Genomic DNA, 21113 nt, shown 5'->3' on the forward strand with positions numbered 1-21113 from the left:
CACCTCTACTGTGATTATACACCTCTACTGTGATTATACACCTCTACTGTGATTATATACCTCTACTGTGATTATATACCTCTACTGTGATTATACACCTCTACTGTGATTATATACACTGTGATTATACACCTCTACTGTGATTATATACACTGTGATTATACACCTCTACTGTGATTATACACCTCTACTGTGATTATACACCTCTACTGTGATTATATACCTCTACTGTGATTATATACACTGTGATTATACACCTCTACTGTGATTATACACCTCTACTGTGATTATACATCTCTACTGTGATTATATACCTCTACTGTGATTATATACCTCTACTGTGATTATACACCTCTACTGTGATTATATACACTGTGATTATACACCTCTACTGTGATTATACACCTCTACTGTGATTATACACCTCTACTGTGATTATACACCTCTACTGTGATTATACACCTCTACTGTGATTATACACCTCTACTGTGATTATACACCTCTACTGTGATTATATACACTGTGATTATACACCTCTACTGTGATTATACACCTCTACTGTGTTTTAAATGTTTTGTTTTCATTTCCACATGGGACCCCTTTTTAATGCATGACATTTCTCAGCTGACTACCATCTCATTCTGTTCCATTTATTATTTATTTCTCTTCTCTATCTTGTTTTGTTGATTTTTACACATAGAAACCTTTAATTCATGGTCTTTCTCAGCTGACTAGCTGTTGAGGGGAAGTCTCTCCATCTCCCCTCGCATCAGTAGAGAACGAGTGACTACAACAAAATGCCGCACCTCTGTAGGGACCAAATCTTGTTGCTTCCAATGTATCTAAAAACTCTGGCATCACGGGAGTGACCTGTACTGATGATGACTGAGTATTGGGACACGGACTATGTTTTGTTTGGGTTGAAATCCGAGGAGAAAATAACACATTTCATTTTTAAAAGAAGCCTGTTTTTTTCAATCATGTCAGCAAGTGTTGTTTGCCTCCCCTCTAGTCACAAATGAAGTCCATTCAAAATGGATTGAAGATGTTCCCTAAAAACAAACTTCTGATACAAACTCCTCATGAGGTATCTTCGCTAGCGTTGGCTTTAATGCGACGGCAATCGTGGAGAGATGCAACAATCTCCTCCCTAAACTCACGTCGGCTGCTCTCTTTCTCTCTCTCTCTCTCTCTCTCTCTCTCTCTCTCTCTCTGTCTCTCTCTCTCTCTCTCTCTCTCTCTCTCTCTCTCTCTCTCTCTCTCTCTCTGTCTCTCTCTCTCTCTCTCTCTCTCTCTCTCTCTCTGTCTCTCTCTCTCTCTCTCTGTCTCTGTCTCTCTCTCTCTCTCTCTCTCTCTCTCTCTCTCTGTCTCTCTCTCTCTCTCTGTCTCTCTCTGTCTCTCTCTCAATTCAATTCGCTTTATTGGCATGACGTAACAATGTACATATTGCCAAAGCTTATTTTGGATATTTACAATATAAAAATAAAAAAATAAAAATGAGAATCCATATTGTCAACGGGACAACAGTAACAACAATAACCAAGGGTCAAAATAACCATACAATAACAATAGCCATACAGTAGAGGACACGTGCAGGTTTATTGGTCTGTCTGTTTATTGGTCTGTCTCTCTCTCTCTCTCTCTCTCTCTATTAAAGAGCAACGTTCTGGTGTATCTGGTGTATCAAACGCCAGTCTAATAGACCTGATTTAGAGTTACCCAACCTCCTTCTGGAATGGAGCTTTAAAGGTGAACGGCCTTGCGAATGGAACCTTCAGACTACAGAATGTTAAGATGGTTTAGTTCTGCAAGAGTTTTGTAATAATCTGTTGTAGTACATAACCACTCTCTGACCAGAGCAGATCAGACAAAGGTAAAGAATGTGTGTTTAACAGTCTCCATGTGATAGTGTTACAAACAGAGCAGGGAGGGTTGAGTGGGAGGTAGAGCTGGGGGAAGGAGGGGTAGAGGAGAGGTAGAGGAGGGGTAGAGGAGGGGAAGGAGGGGTAGAGGAGAGGTAGAGCTGGGGAAGGAGGGGTAGAGGAGAGGTAGAGGAGGGGTAGAGGAGAGGTAGAGCTGGGGAAGGAGGGGTAGAGGAGGGGAAGGAGGGGTAGAGGAGAGGTAGAGTGGGGAAGGAGGGGTAGAAGAGGGGTAGAGGAGAGGAGAGTAGGGGAAGGAGGGGTAGAGGAGGGGTAGAGGAGGGGAAGGAGGGGTACAGGAGGGGTAGAGGAGGGGTAGAGGAGGTAGAGGGGGAAGGAGGGGTAGAAGAGGGGAAGGAGGGGTACAGGAGGGGAAGGAGGGGTAGAGGAGAGGTAGAGGAGGGGTAGAGGAGAGGTAGAGCTGGGGAAGGAGGGGTAGAAGAGGGGTAGAGGAGAGGTAGAGGAGGGGAAGGAGGGGTAGAGGAGGGGTAGAGGAGGGGAAGGAGGGGTACAGGAGGGGTAGAGGAGGGGTAGAGCTGGGGAAGGAGGGGGTAGAAGAGGGGAAGGAGGGGTAGAGGAGGGGAAGGAGGGGTAGAGGAGGGGAAGGAGGGGTAGAGGAGGGGAAGGAGGGGTACAGGAGGGGAAGGAGGGGTAGAGGAGGGGTAGAGGAGGGGAAGGAGGGGAAGGAGGGGTACAGGAGGGGAAGGAGGGGTAGAGGAGGGGAAGGAGGGGAAGGAGGGGTACAGGAGGGGAAGGAGGGGTAGAGGAGGGGAAGGAGGGGTAGAGGAGGGGAAGGAGGGGTACAGGAGGGGAAGGAGGGGTAGAGGAGGGGTAGAGGAGGGGAAGGAGGGGAAGGAGGGGTACAGGAGGGGAAGGAGGGGTAGAGGAGGGGAAGGAGGGGAAGGAGGGGTACAGGAGGGGAAGGAGGGGTAGAGGAGGGGTAGAGCTGGGGAAGGAGGGGTAGAGGAGGGGTAGAGGAGGGGAAGGAGGGGTAGAGGAGGGGAAGGAGGGGTAGAGGAGGGGAAGGAGGGGAAGGAGGGGTACAGGAGGGGAAGGAGGGGTAGAGGAGGGGTAGAGGAGAGGTAGAGGCTGGGGAAGGAGGGGTAGAGGAGGGGTAGAGGAGAGGTAGAGCTGGGGAAGGAGGGGTAGAGGAGGGGAAGGAGGGGTACAGGAGGGGAAGGAGGGGTACAGGAGGGGAAGGAGGGTAGAGGAGGGGTTAGAGGAGAGGTAGAGCTGGGTAAGGAGGGGTAGAGGAGGGGAAGGAGGGGTACAGGAGGGGAGGGAGGGGTACAGGAGGGGAAGGAGGGGTACAGGAGGGGAAGGAGGGGTACAGGAGGGGAAAGAGGGGTATAGGAGACCGGGAAGGAGGGGTACAGGAGGGGAAGGAGGGTTAGAGGAGGGTAAGGAGGGGTACAGGAGGGGAAGGAGGGGCATACAGGAGGGGAAGGAGGGGTACAGGAGGGGAACAGGGATTTTAGTTTTGGTTTGGAAAGAGATCTGCTCCCGCACTACAGGGTTAGGAGCACTACAGGGTTAGGAGCACTACAGGGTTAGGAACACTACAGGGTTAGGAACACCACAGGGTTAGGAGCACCACAGGGTTAGGAGCACTACAGGGTTAGGAGCACCACTGGGTTAGGAGCACTACAGGGTTAGGAGCACTACAGGGTTAGGAGCACCACAGGGTTAGGAGCACCACAGGGTTAGGAGCACCACAGGGTTAGAAGTAGAAGTCAGCCGATTATGATTTTTCAATGCCGATACCGATTATTGGAGGATCAAAAAAAGCCGATACCGATGAAATCGGCCGATCGAAGGTGCTGTTTGAATGAATGCTTACGAGCCTGCTGCTGCCTACCACCGCTCAGTCAGACTGCTCTATCAAATATCAAATCATAGACTTAATTATAACATAATAACACACAGAAATACGAGCCTTAGGTCATTAATATGATCAAATCCGGAAACTATCATTTCGAAAATGAAACGTTTATTCTTTCAGTGAAATACGGAACCGGTCTGTATTTTTATCTAACGGGTGGCATCCCTAAGTCTAAATATTCCTGTTACATTGCACAACCTTCAATGTTATGTCATAATTACGAAAAATTCTGGCAAATTAGTTCGCAACGAGCCAGGCGGCCCAAACTGCTGCATATACCCTGACTCTGTTGCACAGAACGCAAGAGAAGTGACACAATTTCCCTAGGTAAAATACATGTTAGCAGGCAATATTAACTAAATATGCAGGTTTAAAAATATATATTTGTGTATTGATTTTAAGAAAGGCCCTTTTTTCGCGAATGCGCTTGTTAAATCACCCGTTTAGCGAAGTAGGCTGTGATTCAATGATAAATTAACAGGCACCGCATCGATTATATGTGTGTGTTGGTGTGTGTGTGATAGCAATTTGAGGTTGCTAACACTCTCTCTTTTTTGTTTTATATATATTGTACATTCAGAAAGTATTCAGACCCCTTGAGTTTTTCCACATTTTGTTAGGTTACATTTACATTTACATTTTAGTCATTTAGCAGACGCTCTTATCCAGAGCGACTTACAAATTGGTGCATTCACCTATAATATCCAGTGGAACAACCACTTTACAATAGTGCATCTAAATCTTTTAAGGGGGCGGGGTTAGAAGGATTACTTTATCCTATCCCAGGTATTCCTTAAAGAGGTGGGGTTTCAGGTGTCTCCGGAAGGTGGTGATTGACTCCGCTGTCCTGGCGTCGTGAGGGAGCTTGTTCCACCATTGGGGTGCCAGAGCAGCGAACAGTTTTGACTGGGCTGAGCGGGAACTGTGCTTCCTCAGAGGTAGGGAGGCGAGCAGGCCAGAGGTGGATGAACGGAGTGCCCTTGTTTGGGTGTAGGGCCTGATCAGAGCCTGAAGGTACGGAGGTGCCGTTCCCCTCACAGCTCCGTAGGCAAGCACCATGGTCTTGTAGCGGATGCGAGCTTCGACTGGAAGCCAGTGGAGAGAGCGGAGGAGCGGGGTGACGTGAGAGAACTTGGGAAGGTTGAACACCAGACGGGCTGCGGCGTTCTGGATGAGTTGTAGGGGTTTAATGGCACAGGCAGGGAGCCCAGCCAACAGCGAGTTGCAGTAATCCAGACGGGAGATGACAAGTGCCTGGATTAGGACCTGCGCCGCTTCCTGTGTGAGGCAGGGTCGTTACTGCCGTATTAAATCGTTTTTTTCCCCCCTTATGAATCTACACACAATACCCTATAATGACATCACAATGCCCCATAATGACATCACAATACCCCATAATGACATCACAATACCCCATAATGACATCACAATACCCCATAATGACATCACAATACCCCATAATGACATCACAATACCCCATAATGACATGACAATACCCCATAATGACAAAGGAAAAACAGGTTTTTAGAAATGTTAACAAATGTATTAAAAATAGAAAACAGAAATATCACATTTACATCAGTATTCAGACCCTTTATTCACTACGTTGTTGAAGCACCTTTGGCAGCGATTACAGCCTCAAATATTGTATTTGGGGAGTTTCTCCCATTCTTCCCTGCAGATCCTCTCAAGCTCTGTCAGTTTGGCTGGGGACTGTTGTTTCACAGCTATTTTCAGGTCTTTCCAGAGATGTTTGATCGGGTTCAAGTCTGGGCTCTGGCTGGGCCACTCAAGGACATTCAGAGGCTTGTTCCGGAGCCATTCCTGCGTTGTCTTGGCTGTGTGCTTAGTGTCGTTGTCCTGTTGGAAGGTGAACCTTCGCCCCAGTCTGAGGTCCTGAGCGTTCTGGAGCAGGTTTTCATCAGGGATCGCCCTGTACTAGTCTCCCAGTCCCTGCCGCAAAAAAACATCCCCACAGCATGATGCTGCCACCACAATGCTTCACCGTAGGGATGGTGCCAGGTTTCCTCTAGATGTGACGCTAGGCATTCAGGCCTAAGAGTTCAATCTTGGTTTCATCAGACCAGAGAATCTTGTTTCTCATGGTCTGAGAGTCATTAAGTGGCTTTTGTTAAACTCCAAGTGGGTTGTTGAAGCCTCTCCAACATAATCCAGGTAGAATCAGGAATTCCCCAGGGCAGCTGTTTAGGCCCATTACTTTTTTCAATCTTTACTAACAACATGCCACTGGCTTTGAGTAAAGCCAGAGTGTCTATGTATGAGGATGACTCAACACTATACACGTCATCTACTACAGCAACTGAAATGACTGCAACACTCAACAAAGAGCTGCAGTTAGTTTCAGAGTGGGTGGCAAGGAATAAATTAGCCCTAAATATTTCTAAAACTAAAAGCATTGTATTTGGGACAAATCCTTCACTAAACCCTAATCCTCAACTCAAGTGCATCTCGTAATGAATAATGTGTAAATTTAGCAAGCAGATGTGACTAAACTGGTTGGAGTAACCCTGGATTGTAAACTGTCATGGTCAAAACATATTGATACAACAGTAGCTAAGATGGGGAGAAGTCTGTGCATAATAAAGCTCTGCTCTACCTTCTTAACAACACTATCAACAAGGCAGGTACTACAGGCCCTAGTTTCTACCTTCTTAACAACACTATCAACAAGGCAGGTCCTACAGGCCCTAGTTTCTACCTTCTTAACAACACTATCAACAAGGCAGGTCCTACAGGCCCTAGTTTCTACCTTCTTAACAACACTATCAACAAGGCAGGTCCTACAGGCCCTAGTTTCTACCTTCCTAACAACACTATCAACAAGGCAGGTCCTACAGGCCCTAGTTTCTACCTTCTTAACAACACTATCAACAAGGCAGGTCCTACAGGCCCTAGTTTCTACCTTCTTATCAACACTATCAACAAGGCAGGTCCTACAGGCCCTAGTTTCTACCTTCTTAACAACACTATCAACAAGGCAGGTCCTACAGGCCCTAGTTTTGTCGCACCTGGACTACTGTTCAGTTGTGTGGTCAGGTGCCACAGAGGGACTTAGGAAAATTGTAGTTGGATCAGAACAGGGCAGCACGGCTGGACCTTGGATGTACACAGAGAGCTAACATTAATGACATAATCAAAAAATCTCTCTCTCTCTCTCTCTCTCTCTCTCTCTCTCTCTCTCTCTCCATAGTAGTAACAGTTGCCAGTGTTAATGAGTAGAGTGAAGCATTAATACTAAAACTCGTACAGGGTGTGACGCCACTCTTAGTGTTGCCTAAGTCCTGAAACAATACCCTCTGTGATGGTGGATCACACACACACACACACACACACACCTTTTCACGTGGCTCTCCCCTGCTCCAGATTATTGTCCTAATCTCACACGTTCTCTCCATCACTCTTTCTCTCCATCACTCGTTCGCCTGCGTCCCCAAAACTCTGTCGCTCTCAGTGAGTCGCCCAGTCACTCGGGCCAGCAAACCGGACTCACACAGACACGGAGGACAGGAGACACACGGAGGACAGAAAGAGGACAGGACACACAGAAGACAGGACACACGGAGGACAGGACATAAAGGCAACAGACTGTACAGTTAATTCTGAGCCTCTTCTGAGGGAGGATCTCCTGAATCTACTGGAAAACAACCCAGATTTGATCATCTCAGAAGATTAAAACCTCCAACTGAGACTGCCAGTTCGCTGCCAGGAGAAATCCACTAACAAGCCAATCAACAAGAAGCAAAAGAATCACAGACTGGGTTCTATGGGAGGCCATGTTTGTTTTGTGGGGAACGATACAAAGAGGACCTGAAGAAAAAAGTGGATCCACTGCTGCTCTGAGTGGACTACCTACGCCGTTGGTTTAACATGAAGCTAACAGTATAGCAGCTGGAGACCTCAGTAAGGTAGCTGCCTCTGGACCATCAGTCAGAGAAGAGGACAGAATCTGAAACAGTTTGTCAGAGCTGATTATCCCTCCGCTGGAAGACTTTTCTCTTCCCTTCGTTCTCTTGTCCTCCAGACCGTATCCCTCCATCTCACCAACCAATCTCTCAGCCCTGCTATCGCTCAGAGAGAGAAACGCGCTTACAGTCAGATCTAGCTATATCTGAGTCAATGAAAATGGCGATGGATGCGCTTTGTGCGTCTGACGGTGTGGGCGGGAGTCGTGTGAGGTCAGACAGCACCTCCAGCACGGCGTCCCAGGGGTCAAAGGGTAGGCTGCTGCTCCGACAGCGCCTGTCCCAGCTGCTGACCTGTGTAGAGGACCTGAGCTCTGATGATGAGGCTAACGAGGAACTGTCCCGCACTCTGGACGAAGCCTTTCAGCTCTGTGGACGCGTCAGCCCCAGAGACACCTTCAGGTGCGCACACACGTACAAACACCCAGAGAGAGAGAGACACACACACACAGGGTTATTTTCAGGCCTGTTGGGACTCTGCCCAGTACCCCTGGTCCTAAGCCTCAAGGCTGGGTTCTAAGGCTGGGTTCTAAGGCTGCGTTCTAAAGCTGGGTTCTAAGGCTGGGTTCTAAGGCTGGGTTCTAAGGCTGCATTCTAAAGCTGGGTTCTAAAGCTGCATTCTAAAGCTGGGTTCTAAGGCTGGGTTCTAAGGCTGGGTTCTAAAGCTGGGTTCTAAGGCTACGTTCTAAGGCTGGGTTCTAAGGCAGGGTTCTAAGGATGGGTTCTAAGGCGGGGTTCTAAGGCGGGGTTCTAAGGCTGGGTTCTAAGGCTGGGTTCTAAGGCTGGGTTCTAAGGCTGTGTTCTAAAGCTGGGTTCTAAGGCTGGGTTCTAAGGCTGGGTTCTAAGGCTGGGTTCTAATGCTGGGTTCTAAGGCTGGGTTCTAAGGCTGGGTTCTAAGGCTGGGTTCTAAGGCGGGGTTCTAAGGCTGGGTTCTAAGGCCGGGTTCTACGGCTGGGTTCTAAAGCTAGAAATACACAGTTTGTTGATATTTCTCTCTCTCTACTTTCTGCTTGTTTCTGAAAGGCTGCACATGGTCACATGGAATGTGGCGACAGCAGAGCCTCCTGGTGATGTCACTTCCTTGCTGCAGCTGGACGCCCAGCCTGCCACAGACCTCTACGTGATTGGGTGAGATCATGTCTGCTGGATAGCTATTGGATGTAAAATCTGTGTGTTTACTGTATATAGGTCTATGTTTATTAAAGTGTGTGTGTGTGTGTGTGCGTGTGCGTGTGTGTGTGTGTGTGTGTGTGTCAGTCTTCAGGAGGTAAATGCAGCCCCTCTGAGGTTTCTGTCAGACCTGCTGGTAGAAGACTCCTGGAGCCACCTACTGATGAACACACTGGCCAATAGAGGATACATCAAGGTAGTGTGTGTGTGTGTGTGTGTGTGTGTGTGTGTGTGTGTGTGTGTGTGTGTGTGTGTGTGTAGAGAGCTGCACCAGTGAGTTGTGAGAGAACAATAGGACGCCTGAGTTGGTTCTCATTGTGGTCCTGTTGCAGGTTGAGAAAACACACAAACGGCCCTTTATCTCTGTCTGGTATTTATGTAACAGATCAGATCAGGGGCCTTTATCTCTGTCTGGTATTTATGTAACAGGTCAGATCGGCTCATATCCCATGCAGTTGTTTACGTTTAGTGATCACTCTTTCCATTTTCTTTCTTTATTCCTTTCCCTCTGTCTCTCGTTCTCTCATCTTCTTTCTGTATCTCTCATCCTCCCCCTTTCTCTATTGCCCTTTATCTCTTCCACCCCCCCAGGTATCTTCAGTGAGGCTGCAGGGGCTGCTGCTATTGGTCTTCTCTAAGCAGGTTCATGTCCCCTTCATCAGAGATATCCAGACTACCTACACGCGCACCGGCATCTTCGGGTACTGGGTATGGACCTGATAGCTGTATTAACTCTATATACTGGGTATGGACCTGATAGCTGTATTAACTCTATATACTGGGTGGGTATAGACCTGATAGCTGTATTAACTCTATATACTGGGTGGGTATAGACCTGATAGCTGTATTAACTCTATATACTGGGTATGGACCTGATAGCTGTATTAACTCTATATACTGGTTGGGTATAGACCTGATAGCTGTATTAACTCTATATACTGGGTATGGACCTGATAGCTGTATTAACTCTATATACTGGGTATGGACCCGATAGCTGTATTAACTCTATATACTGGGTATGGACCCTGATAGCTGTATTAACTCTATATACTGGGTATGGACCCTGATAGCTGTATTAACTCTATATACTGGGTGGGTATAGACCTGATAGCTGTATTAACTCTATATACTGGGTATGGACCTGATAGCTGTATTAACTCTATATACTGGGTGGGTATAGACCTGATAGCTGTATTAACTCTATATACTGGGTGGGTATAGACCTGATAGCTGTATTAACTCTATATACTGGGTGGGTATGGACCTGATAGCTGTATTAACTCTATATACTGGGTGGGTATAGACCTGATAGCTGTATTAACTCTATATACTGGGTATGGACCTGATAGCTGTATTAACTCTATATACTGGGTGGGTATAGACCTGATAGCTGTATTAACTCTATATACTGGGTGGGTATAGACCTGATAGCTGTATTAACTCTATATACTGGGTATGGACCCTGATAGCTGTATTAACTCTATATACTGGGTGGGTATAGACCTGATAGCTGTATTAACTCTATATACTGGGTGGGTATAGACCTGATAGCTGTATTAACTCTATATACTGGGTATGGACCTGATAGCTGTATTAACTCTATATACTGGGTGGGTATGGACCTGATAGCTATATTAACTCTATATACTGGGTATGGACCTGATAGCTGTATTAACTCTATATACTGGGTGGGTATGGACCTGATAGCTGTATTAACTCTATATACTGGGTATATACCTGATAGCTGTATTAACTCTATATAATGGGTGGGTATGGACCTGATAGCTGTATTAACTCTATATACTGGGTATGGACCTGATAGCTGTATTAACTCTATATACTGGGTATGGACCTGATAACTGTATTAACTCTATATACTGGGTGGGTATAGACCTGATAGCTGTATTAACTCTATATACTGGGTGGGTATGGACCTGATAGCTGTATTAACTCTATATACTGGGTGGGTATGGACCTGATAGCTGTATTAACTCTATATACTGGGTATGGACCTGATAGCTGTATTAACTCTATATACTGGGTATGGACCTGATAGCTGTATTAACTCTATATACTGGGTGGGTATGGACCTGATAGCTGTATTAACTCTATATACTGGGTGGGTATGGACCTGATAGCTGTATTAACTCTATATAATGGGTGGGTATGGACCTGATAGCTGTATTAACTCTATATACTGGGTATAGACCTGATAGCTGTATTAACTCTATATACTGGGTGGGTATGGACCTGATAGCTGTATTAACTCTATATACTGGGTATGGACCTGATAGCTGTATTAACTCTATATACTGGGTATGGACCTGATAGCTGTATTAACTCTATATACTGGGTGGGTATGGACCTGATAGCTGTATTAACTCTATATACTGGGTATGGACCTGATAGCTATATTAACTCTATATACTGGGTATGGACCTGATAGCTGTATTAACTCTATATACTGGGTATGGACCTGATAGCTGTATTAACTCTATATACTGGGTGGGTATAGACCTGATAGCTGTATTAACTCTATATACTGGGTATGGACCTGATAGCTGTATTAACTCTATATACTGGGTGGGTATGGACCTGATAGCTGTATTAACTCTATATACTGGGTATGGACCTGATAGCTGTATTAACTCTATATACTGGGTATGGACCTGATAGCTGTATTAACTCTATATACTGGGTATGGACCTGATAGCTGTATTAACTCTATATACTGGGTATGGACCTGATAGCTGTATTAACTCTATATACTGGGTGGGTATAGACCTGATAGCTGTATTAACTCTATATACTGGGTATAGACCTGATAGCTGTATTAACTCTATATACTGGGTATAGACCTGATAGCTGTATTAACTCTATATACTGGGTATGGACCTGATAGCTGTATTAACTCTATATACTGGGTATGGACCTGATAGCTGTATTAACTCTATATACTGGGTATGGACCTGATAGCTGTATTAACTCTATATACTGGGTATAGACCTCGTAGCTGTATTAACTCTATATACTGGGTATAGACCTGATAGCTGTATTAACTCTATATACTGGGTATGGACCTGATAGCTGTATTAACTCTATATACTGGGTATGGATCTGATAGCTGTATTAACTCTATATACTGGGTATAGACCTGATAGCTGTATTAACTCTATATACTGGGTGGGTATAGACCTGATAGCTGTATTAACTCTATATACCGGGTATAGACCTGATAGCTGTATTAACTCTATATACTGGGTGGGTATAGACCTGATAGCTCTATTAACTCTATATACTGGGTATGGACCTGATAGCTGTATTAACTCTATATACTGGGTGGGTATAGACCTGATAGCTGTATTAACTCTATATACTGGGTGGGTAGAGACCTGATAGCTGTATTAACTCTATATACTGGGTGGGTATAGACCTGATAGCTGTATTAACTCTATATACTGGGTATGGACCTGATAGCTGTATTAACTCTATATACTGGGTATAGACCTGATAGCTGTATTAACTCTATATACTGGGTGGGTATAGACCTGATAGCTGTATTAACTCTATATACGGGGTATAGATCTGATAGCTGTATTAACTCTATATACTGGGTGGGTATGGACCTGATAGCTGTATTAACTCTATATACTGGGTGGGTATAGACCTGAAATCTGTATTAACTCTATATACTGGGTATAGACCTGATAGCTGTATTAACTCTATATACTGGGTGGGTATGGACCTGATAGCTGTATTAACTCTATATACTGTGTATAGACCTGATAGCTGTATTAACTCTATATACTGGGTATGGACCTGATAGTTGTATTAACTCTATATACTGGGTATGGACCTGATAGCTGTATTAACTCTATATACTGGGTATGGACCTGATAGCTGTATTAACTCTATATACTGGGTGGGTATGGACCTGATAGCTGTATTAACTCTATATACTGGGTATGGACCTGATAGCTGTATTAACTCTATATACTGGGTATGGACCTGATAGCTGTATTAACTCTATATACTGGGTATGGACCTGATAGCTGTATTAACTCTATATACGGGGTATGGACCTGATAGCTGTATTTACTCTATATACTGGGTATGGACCTGATAGCTGTATTAACTCTATATACTGGGTATGGACCTGATAGCTGTATTAACTCTATATACTGGGTATAGACCTGATATCTCTATTAACTCTATATACTGGGTATAGACCTGATAGCTGTATTAACTCTATATACTGGGTATGGATCTGATAGCTGTATTAACTCTATATACTGGGTATGGACCTGAAAACTGTATTAACTCTATATACTGGGTATAGACCTGATAGCTGTATTAACTCTATATACTGGGTGGGTATGGACCTGATAGCTGTATTAACTCTATATACTGGGTATAGACCTGATAGCTGTATTAACTCTATATACTGGGTATGGACCTGATAGCTGTATTAACTCTATATACTGGGTGGGTATGGACCTGATAGCTGTATTAACTCTATATACTGGGTATGGACCTGATAGCTGTATTAACTCTATATACTGGGTGGGTATAGACCTGATAGCTGTATTAACTCTATATACTGGGTATGGACCTGATAGCTGTATTAACTCTATATACTGGGTGGGTATAGACCTGATAGCTGTATTAACTCTATATACTGGGTGGGTATGGACCTGATAGCTGTATTAACTCTATATACTGGGTATAGACCTGATAGCTGTATTAACTCTATATACTGGGTATATACCTGATAGCTGTATTAACTCTATATACTGGGTATGGACCCGATAGCTGTATTAACTCTATATACTGGGTATGGACCTGATAGCTGTATTAACTCTATATACTGGGTATGGACCTGATAGCTGTATTAACTCTATATACTGGGTATGGACCTGATAGCTGTATTAACTCTATATACTGGGTATGGACCTGATAGCTGTATTAACTCTATATACTGGGTATGGACCCGATAGCTGTATTAACTCTATATACTGGGTATAGACCTGATAGCTGTATTAACTCTATATACTGGGTATGGACCTGATAGCTGTATTAACTCTATATACTGGGTATGGACCCGATAGCTGTATTAACTCTATATACTGGGTATAGACCTGATAGCTGTATTAACTCTATATACTGGGTATGGACCTGATAGCTGTATTAACTCTATATACTGGGTATGGACCTGATAGCTGTATTAACTCTATATACTGGGTGGGTATAGACCTGATAGCTGTATTAACTCTATATACTGGGTATAGACCTGATAGCTGTATTAACTCTATATACTGGGTATGGACCTGATAGCTGTATTAACTCTATATACTGGGTATGGACCTGATAGCTGTATTAACTCTATATACTGGGTATAGACCTGATAGCTGTATTAACTCTATATACTGGGTGGGTATGGACCTGATAGCTGTATTAACTCTATATACTGTGTATGGACCTGATAGCTTTATTAACTCTATATACTGGGTGGGTATGGACCTGATAGCTGTATTAACTCTATATACTGGGTATGGACCTGATAGCTGTATTAACTCTATATACTGGGTATGGACCTGATAGCTGTATTAACTCTATATACTGGGTATGGACCTGATAGCTGTATTAACTCTATATACTGGGTGGTATGGACCTGATAGCTGTATTAACTCTATATACTGGTGGGTATGGCCCGAATAGCTGTATTAACTCTATATACTGGGTGGGTATGGACCTGATAGCTGTATTAACTCTATATACTGGGTATGGACCTGATAGCTGTATTAACTCTATATACTGGGTATAGACCTGATATCTGTATTAACTCTATATACTGGGTATGGACCTGATAGCTGTATTAACTCTATATACTGGGTATGGACCTGATAGCTGTATTAACTCTATATACTGGGTATAGACCTGGTAGCTGTATTAACTCTATATACTGGGTATGGACCTGATAGCTTTATTAACTCTATATACTGGGTATGGACCTGATAACTGTATTAACTCTATATACCTGGGTATGGACCTGATAGCTGTATTAACTCTATATACTGGGTATGGACCTGATAGCTGTATTAACTCTATATACTGGGTATGGACCTGAAAACTGTATTAACTCTATATACTGGGTATAGACCTGATAGCTGTATTAACTCTATATACTGGGTGGGTATGGACCTGATAGCTGTATTAACTCTATATACTGGGTATAGACCTGATAGCTGTATTAACTCTATATACTGGGTATGGACCTGATAGCTGTATTAACTCTATATACTGGGTGGGTATGGACCTGATAGCTGTATTAACTCTATATACTGGGTATGGACCTGATAGCTGTATTAACTCTATATACTGGGTGGGTATAGACCTGATAGCTGTATTAACTCTATATACTGGGTATGGACCTGATAGCTGTATTAACTCTATATACTGGGTATAGACCTGATAGCTGTATTAACTCTATATACTGGGTGGGTATGGACCTGATAGCTGTATTAACTCTATATACTGGGTGGGTATGGACCTGATAGCTGTATTAACTCTATATACTGGGTATAGACCTGATAGCTGTATTAACTCTATATACTGGGTATGGACCTGATAGCTGTATTAACTCTATATACTGGGTATGGACCTGATAGCTGTATTAACTCTATATACTGGGTGGGTATGGACCTGATAGCTGTATTAACTCTATATACTGGGTGGGTATGGACCTGATAGCTGTATTAACTCTATATACTGGGTATGGACCTGATAGCTGTATTAACTCTATATACTGGTTGGGTATGGACCTGATAGCTGTATTAACTCTATATACTGGGTATGGACCTGATAGCTGTATTAACTCTATATACTGGGTATGGACCTGATAGCTGTATTAACTCTATATACTGGGTATGGATCTGATAGCTGTATTAACTCTATATACTGGGTATAGACCTGATAGCTGTATTAACTCTATATACTGGGTGGGTATAGACCCGATAGCTGTATTAACTCTATATACTGGGTATGGACCCTGATAGCTGTATTAACTCTATATACTGGGTGGGTATGGACCTGATAGCTGTATTAACTCTATATACTGGGTGGGTATAGACCCTGATAGCTGTATTAACTCTATATACTGGGTATGGACCTGATAGCTGTATTAACTCTATATACTGGGTATGGACCTGATAGCTGTATTAACTCTATATACTGGGTGGGTATAGACCTGATAGCTGTATTAACTCTATATACTGGGTATGGACCCGATAGCTGTATTAACTCTATATACTGGGTGGGTATAGACCTGATAGCTGTATTAACTCTATATACTGGGTATAGACCTGATAGCTGTATTAACTCTATATACTGGGTATAGGACCCTGATAGCTGTATTAACTCTATATACTGGGTGGGTATGGACCCGATAGCTGTATTAACTCTATATACTGGGTATGGACCTGATAGCTGTATTAACTCTATATACTGGGTATAGACCTGATAGCTGTATTAACTCTATATACTGGGTGGGTATAGACCTGATAGCTGTATTAACTCTATATACTGGGTATGGACCCGATAGCTGTATTAACTCTATATACTGGGTATGGACCTGATAGCTGTATTAACTCTATATACTGGGTGGGTATGGACCTGATAGCTGTATTAACTCTATATACTGGGTGGGTATAGACCTGATAGCTGTATTAACTCTATATACTGGGTATAGACCTGATAGCTGTATTAACTCTATATACTGGGTGGGTATAGACCTGATAGCTGTATTAACTCTATATACTGGGTGGGTATGGACCTGATAGCTGTATTAACTCTATATACTGGGTATAGACCTGATAGCTGTATTAACTCTACATACTGGGTATGGACCTGATAGCTGTATTAACTCTATATACTGGGTGGGTATAGACCTGATAGCTGTATTAACTCTATATACTGGGTATGGACCTGATAGCTGTATTAACTCTATATACTGGGTATGGACCTGATAGCTGTATTAACTCTATATACTGGGTATGGACCCTGATAGCTGTATTAACTCTATATACTGGGTATGGACCTGATAGCTGTATTAACTCTATATACTGGGTATGGACCTGATAGCTGTATTAACTCTATATACTGGGTATGGACCTGATAGCTGTATTAACTCTATATACTGGGTATGGACCTGGTAGCTGTATTAACTCTATATACTGGGTGGGTATGGACCTGATAGCTGTATTAACTCTATATACTGGGTATGGACCTGATAGCTGTATTAACTCTATATACTGGGTATGGATCTGATAGCTGTATTAACTCTATATACTGGGTATGGACCTGATAGCTGTATTAACTCTATATACTGGGTGTGTATGGACCTGATAGCTGTATTAACTCTATATACTGGGTATGGACCTGATAGCTGTATTAACTCTATATACTGGGTATGGACCTGATAGCTGTATTAACTCTATATACTGGGTATAGACCTGGTAGCTGTATTAACTCTATATACTGGGTATGGACCTGATAGCTTTATTAACTCTATATACTGGGTATGGACCTGATAACTGTATTAACTCTATATACTGGGTATGGACCTGATAGCTGTATTAACTCTATATACTGGGTATGGACCCTGATAGCTGTATTAACTCTATATACTGGGTATGGACCTGATAGCTGTATTAACTCTATATACTGGGTGGGTATAGACCTGATAGCTGTATTAACTCTATATACTGGGTATGGACCTGATAGCTGTATTAACTCTATATACTGGGTATGGACTTGATAGCTGTATTAACTCTATATACTGGGTATGGACCTGATAGCTGTATTAACTCTATATACTGGGTATAGACCTGATAGCTGTATTAACTCTATATACTGGGTGGGTATGGACCTGATAGCTGTATTAACTCTATATACTGGGTATAGACCTGATAGCTGTATTAACTCTATATACTGGGTATGGACCTGATAGCTGTATTAACTCTATATACTGGGTGGGTATGGACCTGATAGCTGTATTAACTCTATATACTGGGTATGGACCTGATAGCTGTATTAACTCTATATACTGGGTGTATGGACCTGATAGCTGTATTAACTCTATATACTGGGTATGGACCTGATAGCTGTATTAACTCTATATACTGGGTGGGTATAGACCTGATAGCTGTATTAACTCTATATACTGGGTGTATGGACCCGATAGCTGTATTAACTCTATATGCTGGATAAAGACCTGATAGCTGTATTAACTCTATATACTGGGTATGGACCTGATAGCTGTATTAACTCTATATACTGGGTATGTACCTGATAGCTGTATTAACTCTATATACTGGGTATGGACCTGATAGCTGTATTAACTCTATATACTGGGTATGGACCTGATAGCTGTATTAACTCTATATACTGGGTATGGACCTGATAGCTGTATTAACTCTATATACTGGGTATGGACCTGATAGCTGTATTAACTCTATATACTGGGTATGGATCTGATAGCTGTATTAACTCTATATACTGGGTATAGACCTGATAGCTGTATTAACTCTATATACTGGGTGGGTATAGACCTGATAGCTGTATTAACTCTATATACTGGGTATGGACCTGATAGCTGTATTAACTCTATATACTGGGTGGGTATGGACCTGATAGCTGTATTAACTCTATATACTGGGTGGGTATAGACCTGATAGCTGTATTAACTCTATATACTGGGTATGGACCTGATAGCTGTATAAACTCTATATACTGGGTGGGTATGGACCTGATAGCTGTATTAACTCTATATACTGGGTATGGACCTGATAGCTGTATTAACTCTATATACTGGGTATGGACCCGATAGCTGTATTAACTCTATATACTGGGTTTGGACCCTGATAGCTGTATTAACTCTATATACTGGGTATAGACCCGATAGCTGTATTAACTCTATATACTGGGTGGGTATAGACCCGATAGCTGTATTAACTCTATATACCGGGTATGGACCTGATAGCTGTATTAACTCTATATACTGGGTGGGTATGGACCTGATAGCTGTATTAACTCTATATACTGGGTGGGTATAGACCTGATAGCTGTATTAACTCTATATACTGGGTATGGACCTGATAGCTGTATAAACTCTATATACTGGGTGGGTATGGACCCGATAGCTGTATTAACTCTATATACTGGGTATGGACCTGATAGCTGTATTAACTCTATATACTGGGTATGGACCTGATAGCTGTATTAACTCTATATACTGGGTGGGTATAGACCTGATAGCTGTATTAACTCTATATACTGGGTATGGACCTGATAGCTGTATTAACTCTATATACTGGGTGGGTATAGACCTGATAGCTGTATTAACTCTATATACTGGGTATAGACCTGATAGCTGTATTAACTCTATATACTGGGTGGGTATAGACCTGATAGCTGTATTAACTCTATATACTGGGTGGGTATGGACCTGATAGCTGTATTAACTCTATATACTGGGTATGGACCTGATAGCTGTATTAACTCTATATACTGGGTATAGACCCGATAGCTGTATTAACTCTATATACTGGGTGGTATAGACCTGATAGCTGTATTAACTCTATATACTGGTGGGTATGGACCCGATAGCTGTATTAACTCTATATACTGGGTATAGACCCGATAGCTGTATTAACTCTATATACTGGGTATGGACCTGATAGCTGTATTAACTCTATATACTGGGTATGGACCTGATAGCTGTATTAACTCTATATACTGGGTATGGACCTGATAGCTGTATTAACTCTATATACTGGGTATGGACCCGATAGCTGTATTAACTCTATATACTGGGTATGGACCTGATAGCTGTATTAACTCTATATACTGGGTATGGACCCGATAGCTGTATTAACTCTATATACTGGGTATGGACCTGATAGCTGTATTAACTCTATATACTGGGTATGGACCTGATAGCTGTATTAACTCTATATACTGGGTATGGACCTGATAGCTGTATTAACTCTATATACTGGGTATGGACCTGATAGCTGTATTAACTCTATATACTGGGTGGGTATAGACCTGATAGCTGTATTAACTCTATATACTGGGTATAGACCTGATAGCTGTATTAACTCTATATACTGGGTGGGTATGGACCTGATAGCTGTATTAACTCTATATACTGGGTATGGATCTGATAGCTTTATTAACTCTATATACTGGGTATGGACCTGATAGCTGTATTAACTCTATATACTGGGTATAGACCTCGTAGCTGTATTAACTCTATATACTGGGTATGGACCTGATAGCTGTATTAACTCTATATACTGGGTATGGATCTGATAGCTGTATTAACTCTATATACTGGGTATAGACCTGATAGCTGTATTAACTCTATATACTGGGTGGGTATGGACCTGATAGCTGTATTAACTCTATATACTGGGTGGGTATAGACCTGATAGCTCTATTAACTCTATATACTGGGTATAGACCTGATAGCTGTATTAACTCTATATACTGGGTGGGTATAGACCTGATAGCTGTATTAACTCTATATACCGGGTATGGACCTGATAGCTGTATTAACTCTATATACTGGGTATGGACCTGATAGCTGTATTAACTCTATATACTGGGTGGGTATAGACCTGATAGCTGTATTAACTCTATATACTGGGTATGGACCCGATAGCTGTATTAACTCTATATACTGGGTATGGACCTGATAGCTGTATTAACTCTATATACTGGGTATGGACCTGATAGCTGTATTAACTCTATATACTGGGTATGGACCTGATAGCTGTATTAACTCTATATACTGGGTGGGTATAGACCTGATAGCTGTATTAACTCTATATACTGGGTATGGACCTGATAGCTGTATTAACTCTATATACTGGGTATGGACCTGATAGCTGTATTAACTCTATATACTGGGTATGGACCTGATAGCTGTATTAACTCTATATACTGGGTATGGACCTGATAGCTGTATTAACTCTATATACTGGGTGGGTATAGACCTGATAGCTGTATTAACTCTATATACTGGGTATAGACCTGATAGCTGTATTAACTCTATATACTGGGTATGGACCTGATAGCTGTATTAACTCTATATAC

The 21113-nt window shown here is 42.7% G+C and overlaps 1 protein-coding gene across 2 annotated transcripts in view; it reads left to right on the top strand.

Moving 5' to 3' along the window:
* inpp5kb (inositol polyphosphate-5-phosphatase Kb) overlaps positions 1–21113 on the top strand; it is a 96710-nt gene that overhangs the window by 17160 nt on the left and 58437 nt on the right. Inside the window, exons 1-4 of one of the 2 annotated variants that reach the window (XM_045690277.1) lie at positions 7127–8186; positions 8808–8912; positions 9042–9150; positions 9546–9662. In XM_045690277.1, coding sequence (XP_045546233.1) covers positions 7939–8186; positions 8808–8912; positions 9042–9150; positions 9546–9662 — 579 coding nt within the window. In that variant the 5' untranslated portion in view covers positions 7127–7938. Of the gene's footprint in view, positions 1–7126; positions 8187–8807; positions 8913–9041; positions 9151–9545; positions 9663–21113 lie in introns of those variants that run through there. The other variant, XM_045690278.1, reaches the window with a different exon arrangement.

Source organism: Salmo salar, chromosome ssa11 (genome assembly GCF_905237065.1).
Source record: "Salmo salar chromosome ssa11, Ssal_v3.1, whole genome shotgun sequence".
NCBI lineage: Eukaryota > Metazoa > Chordata > Actinopteri > Salmoniformes > Salmonidae > Salmo > Salmo salar.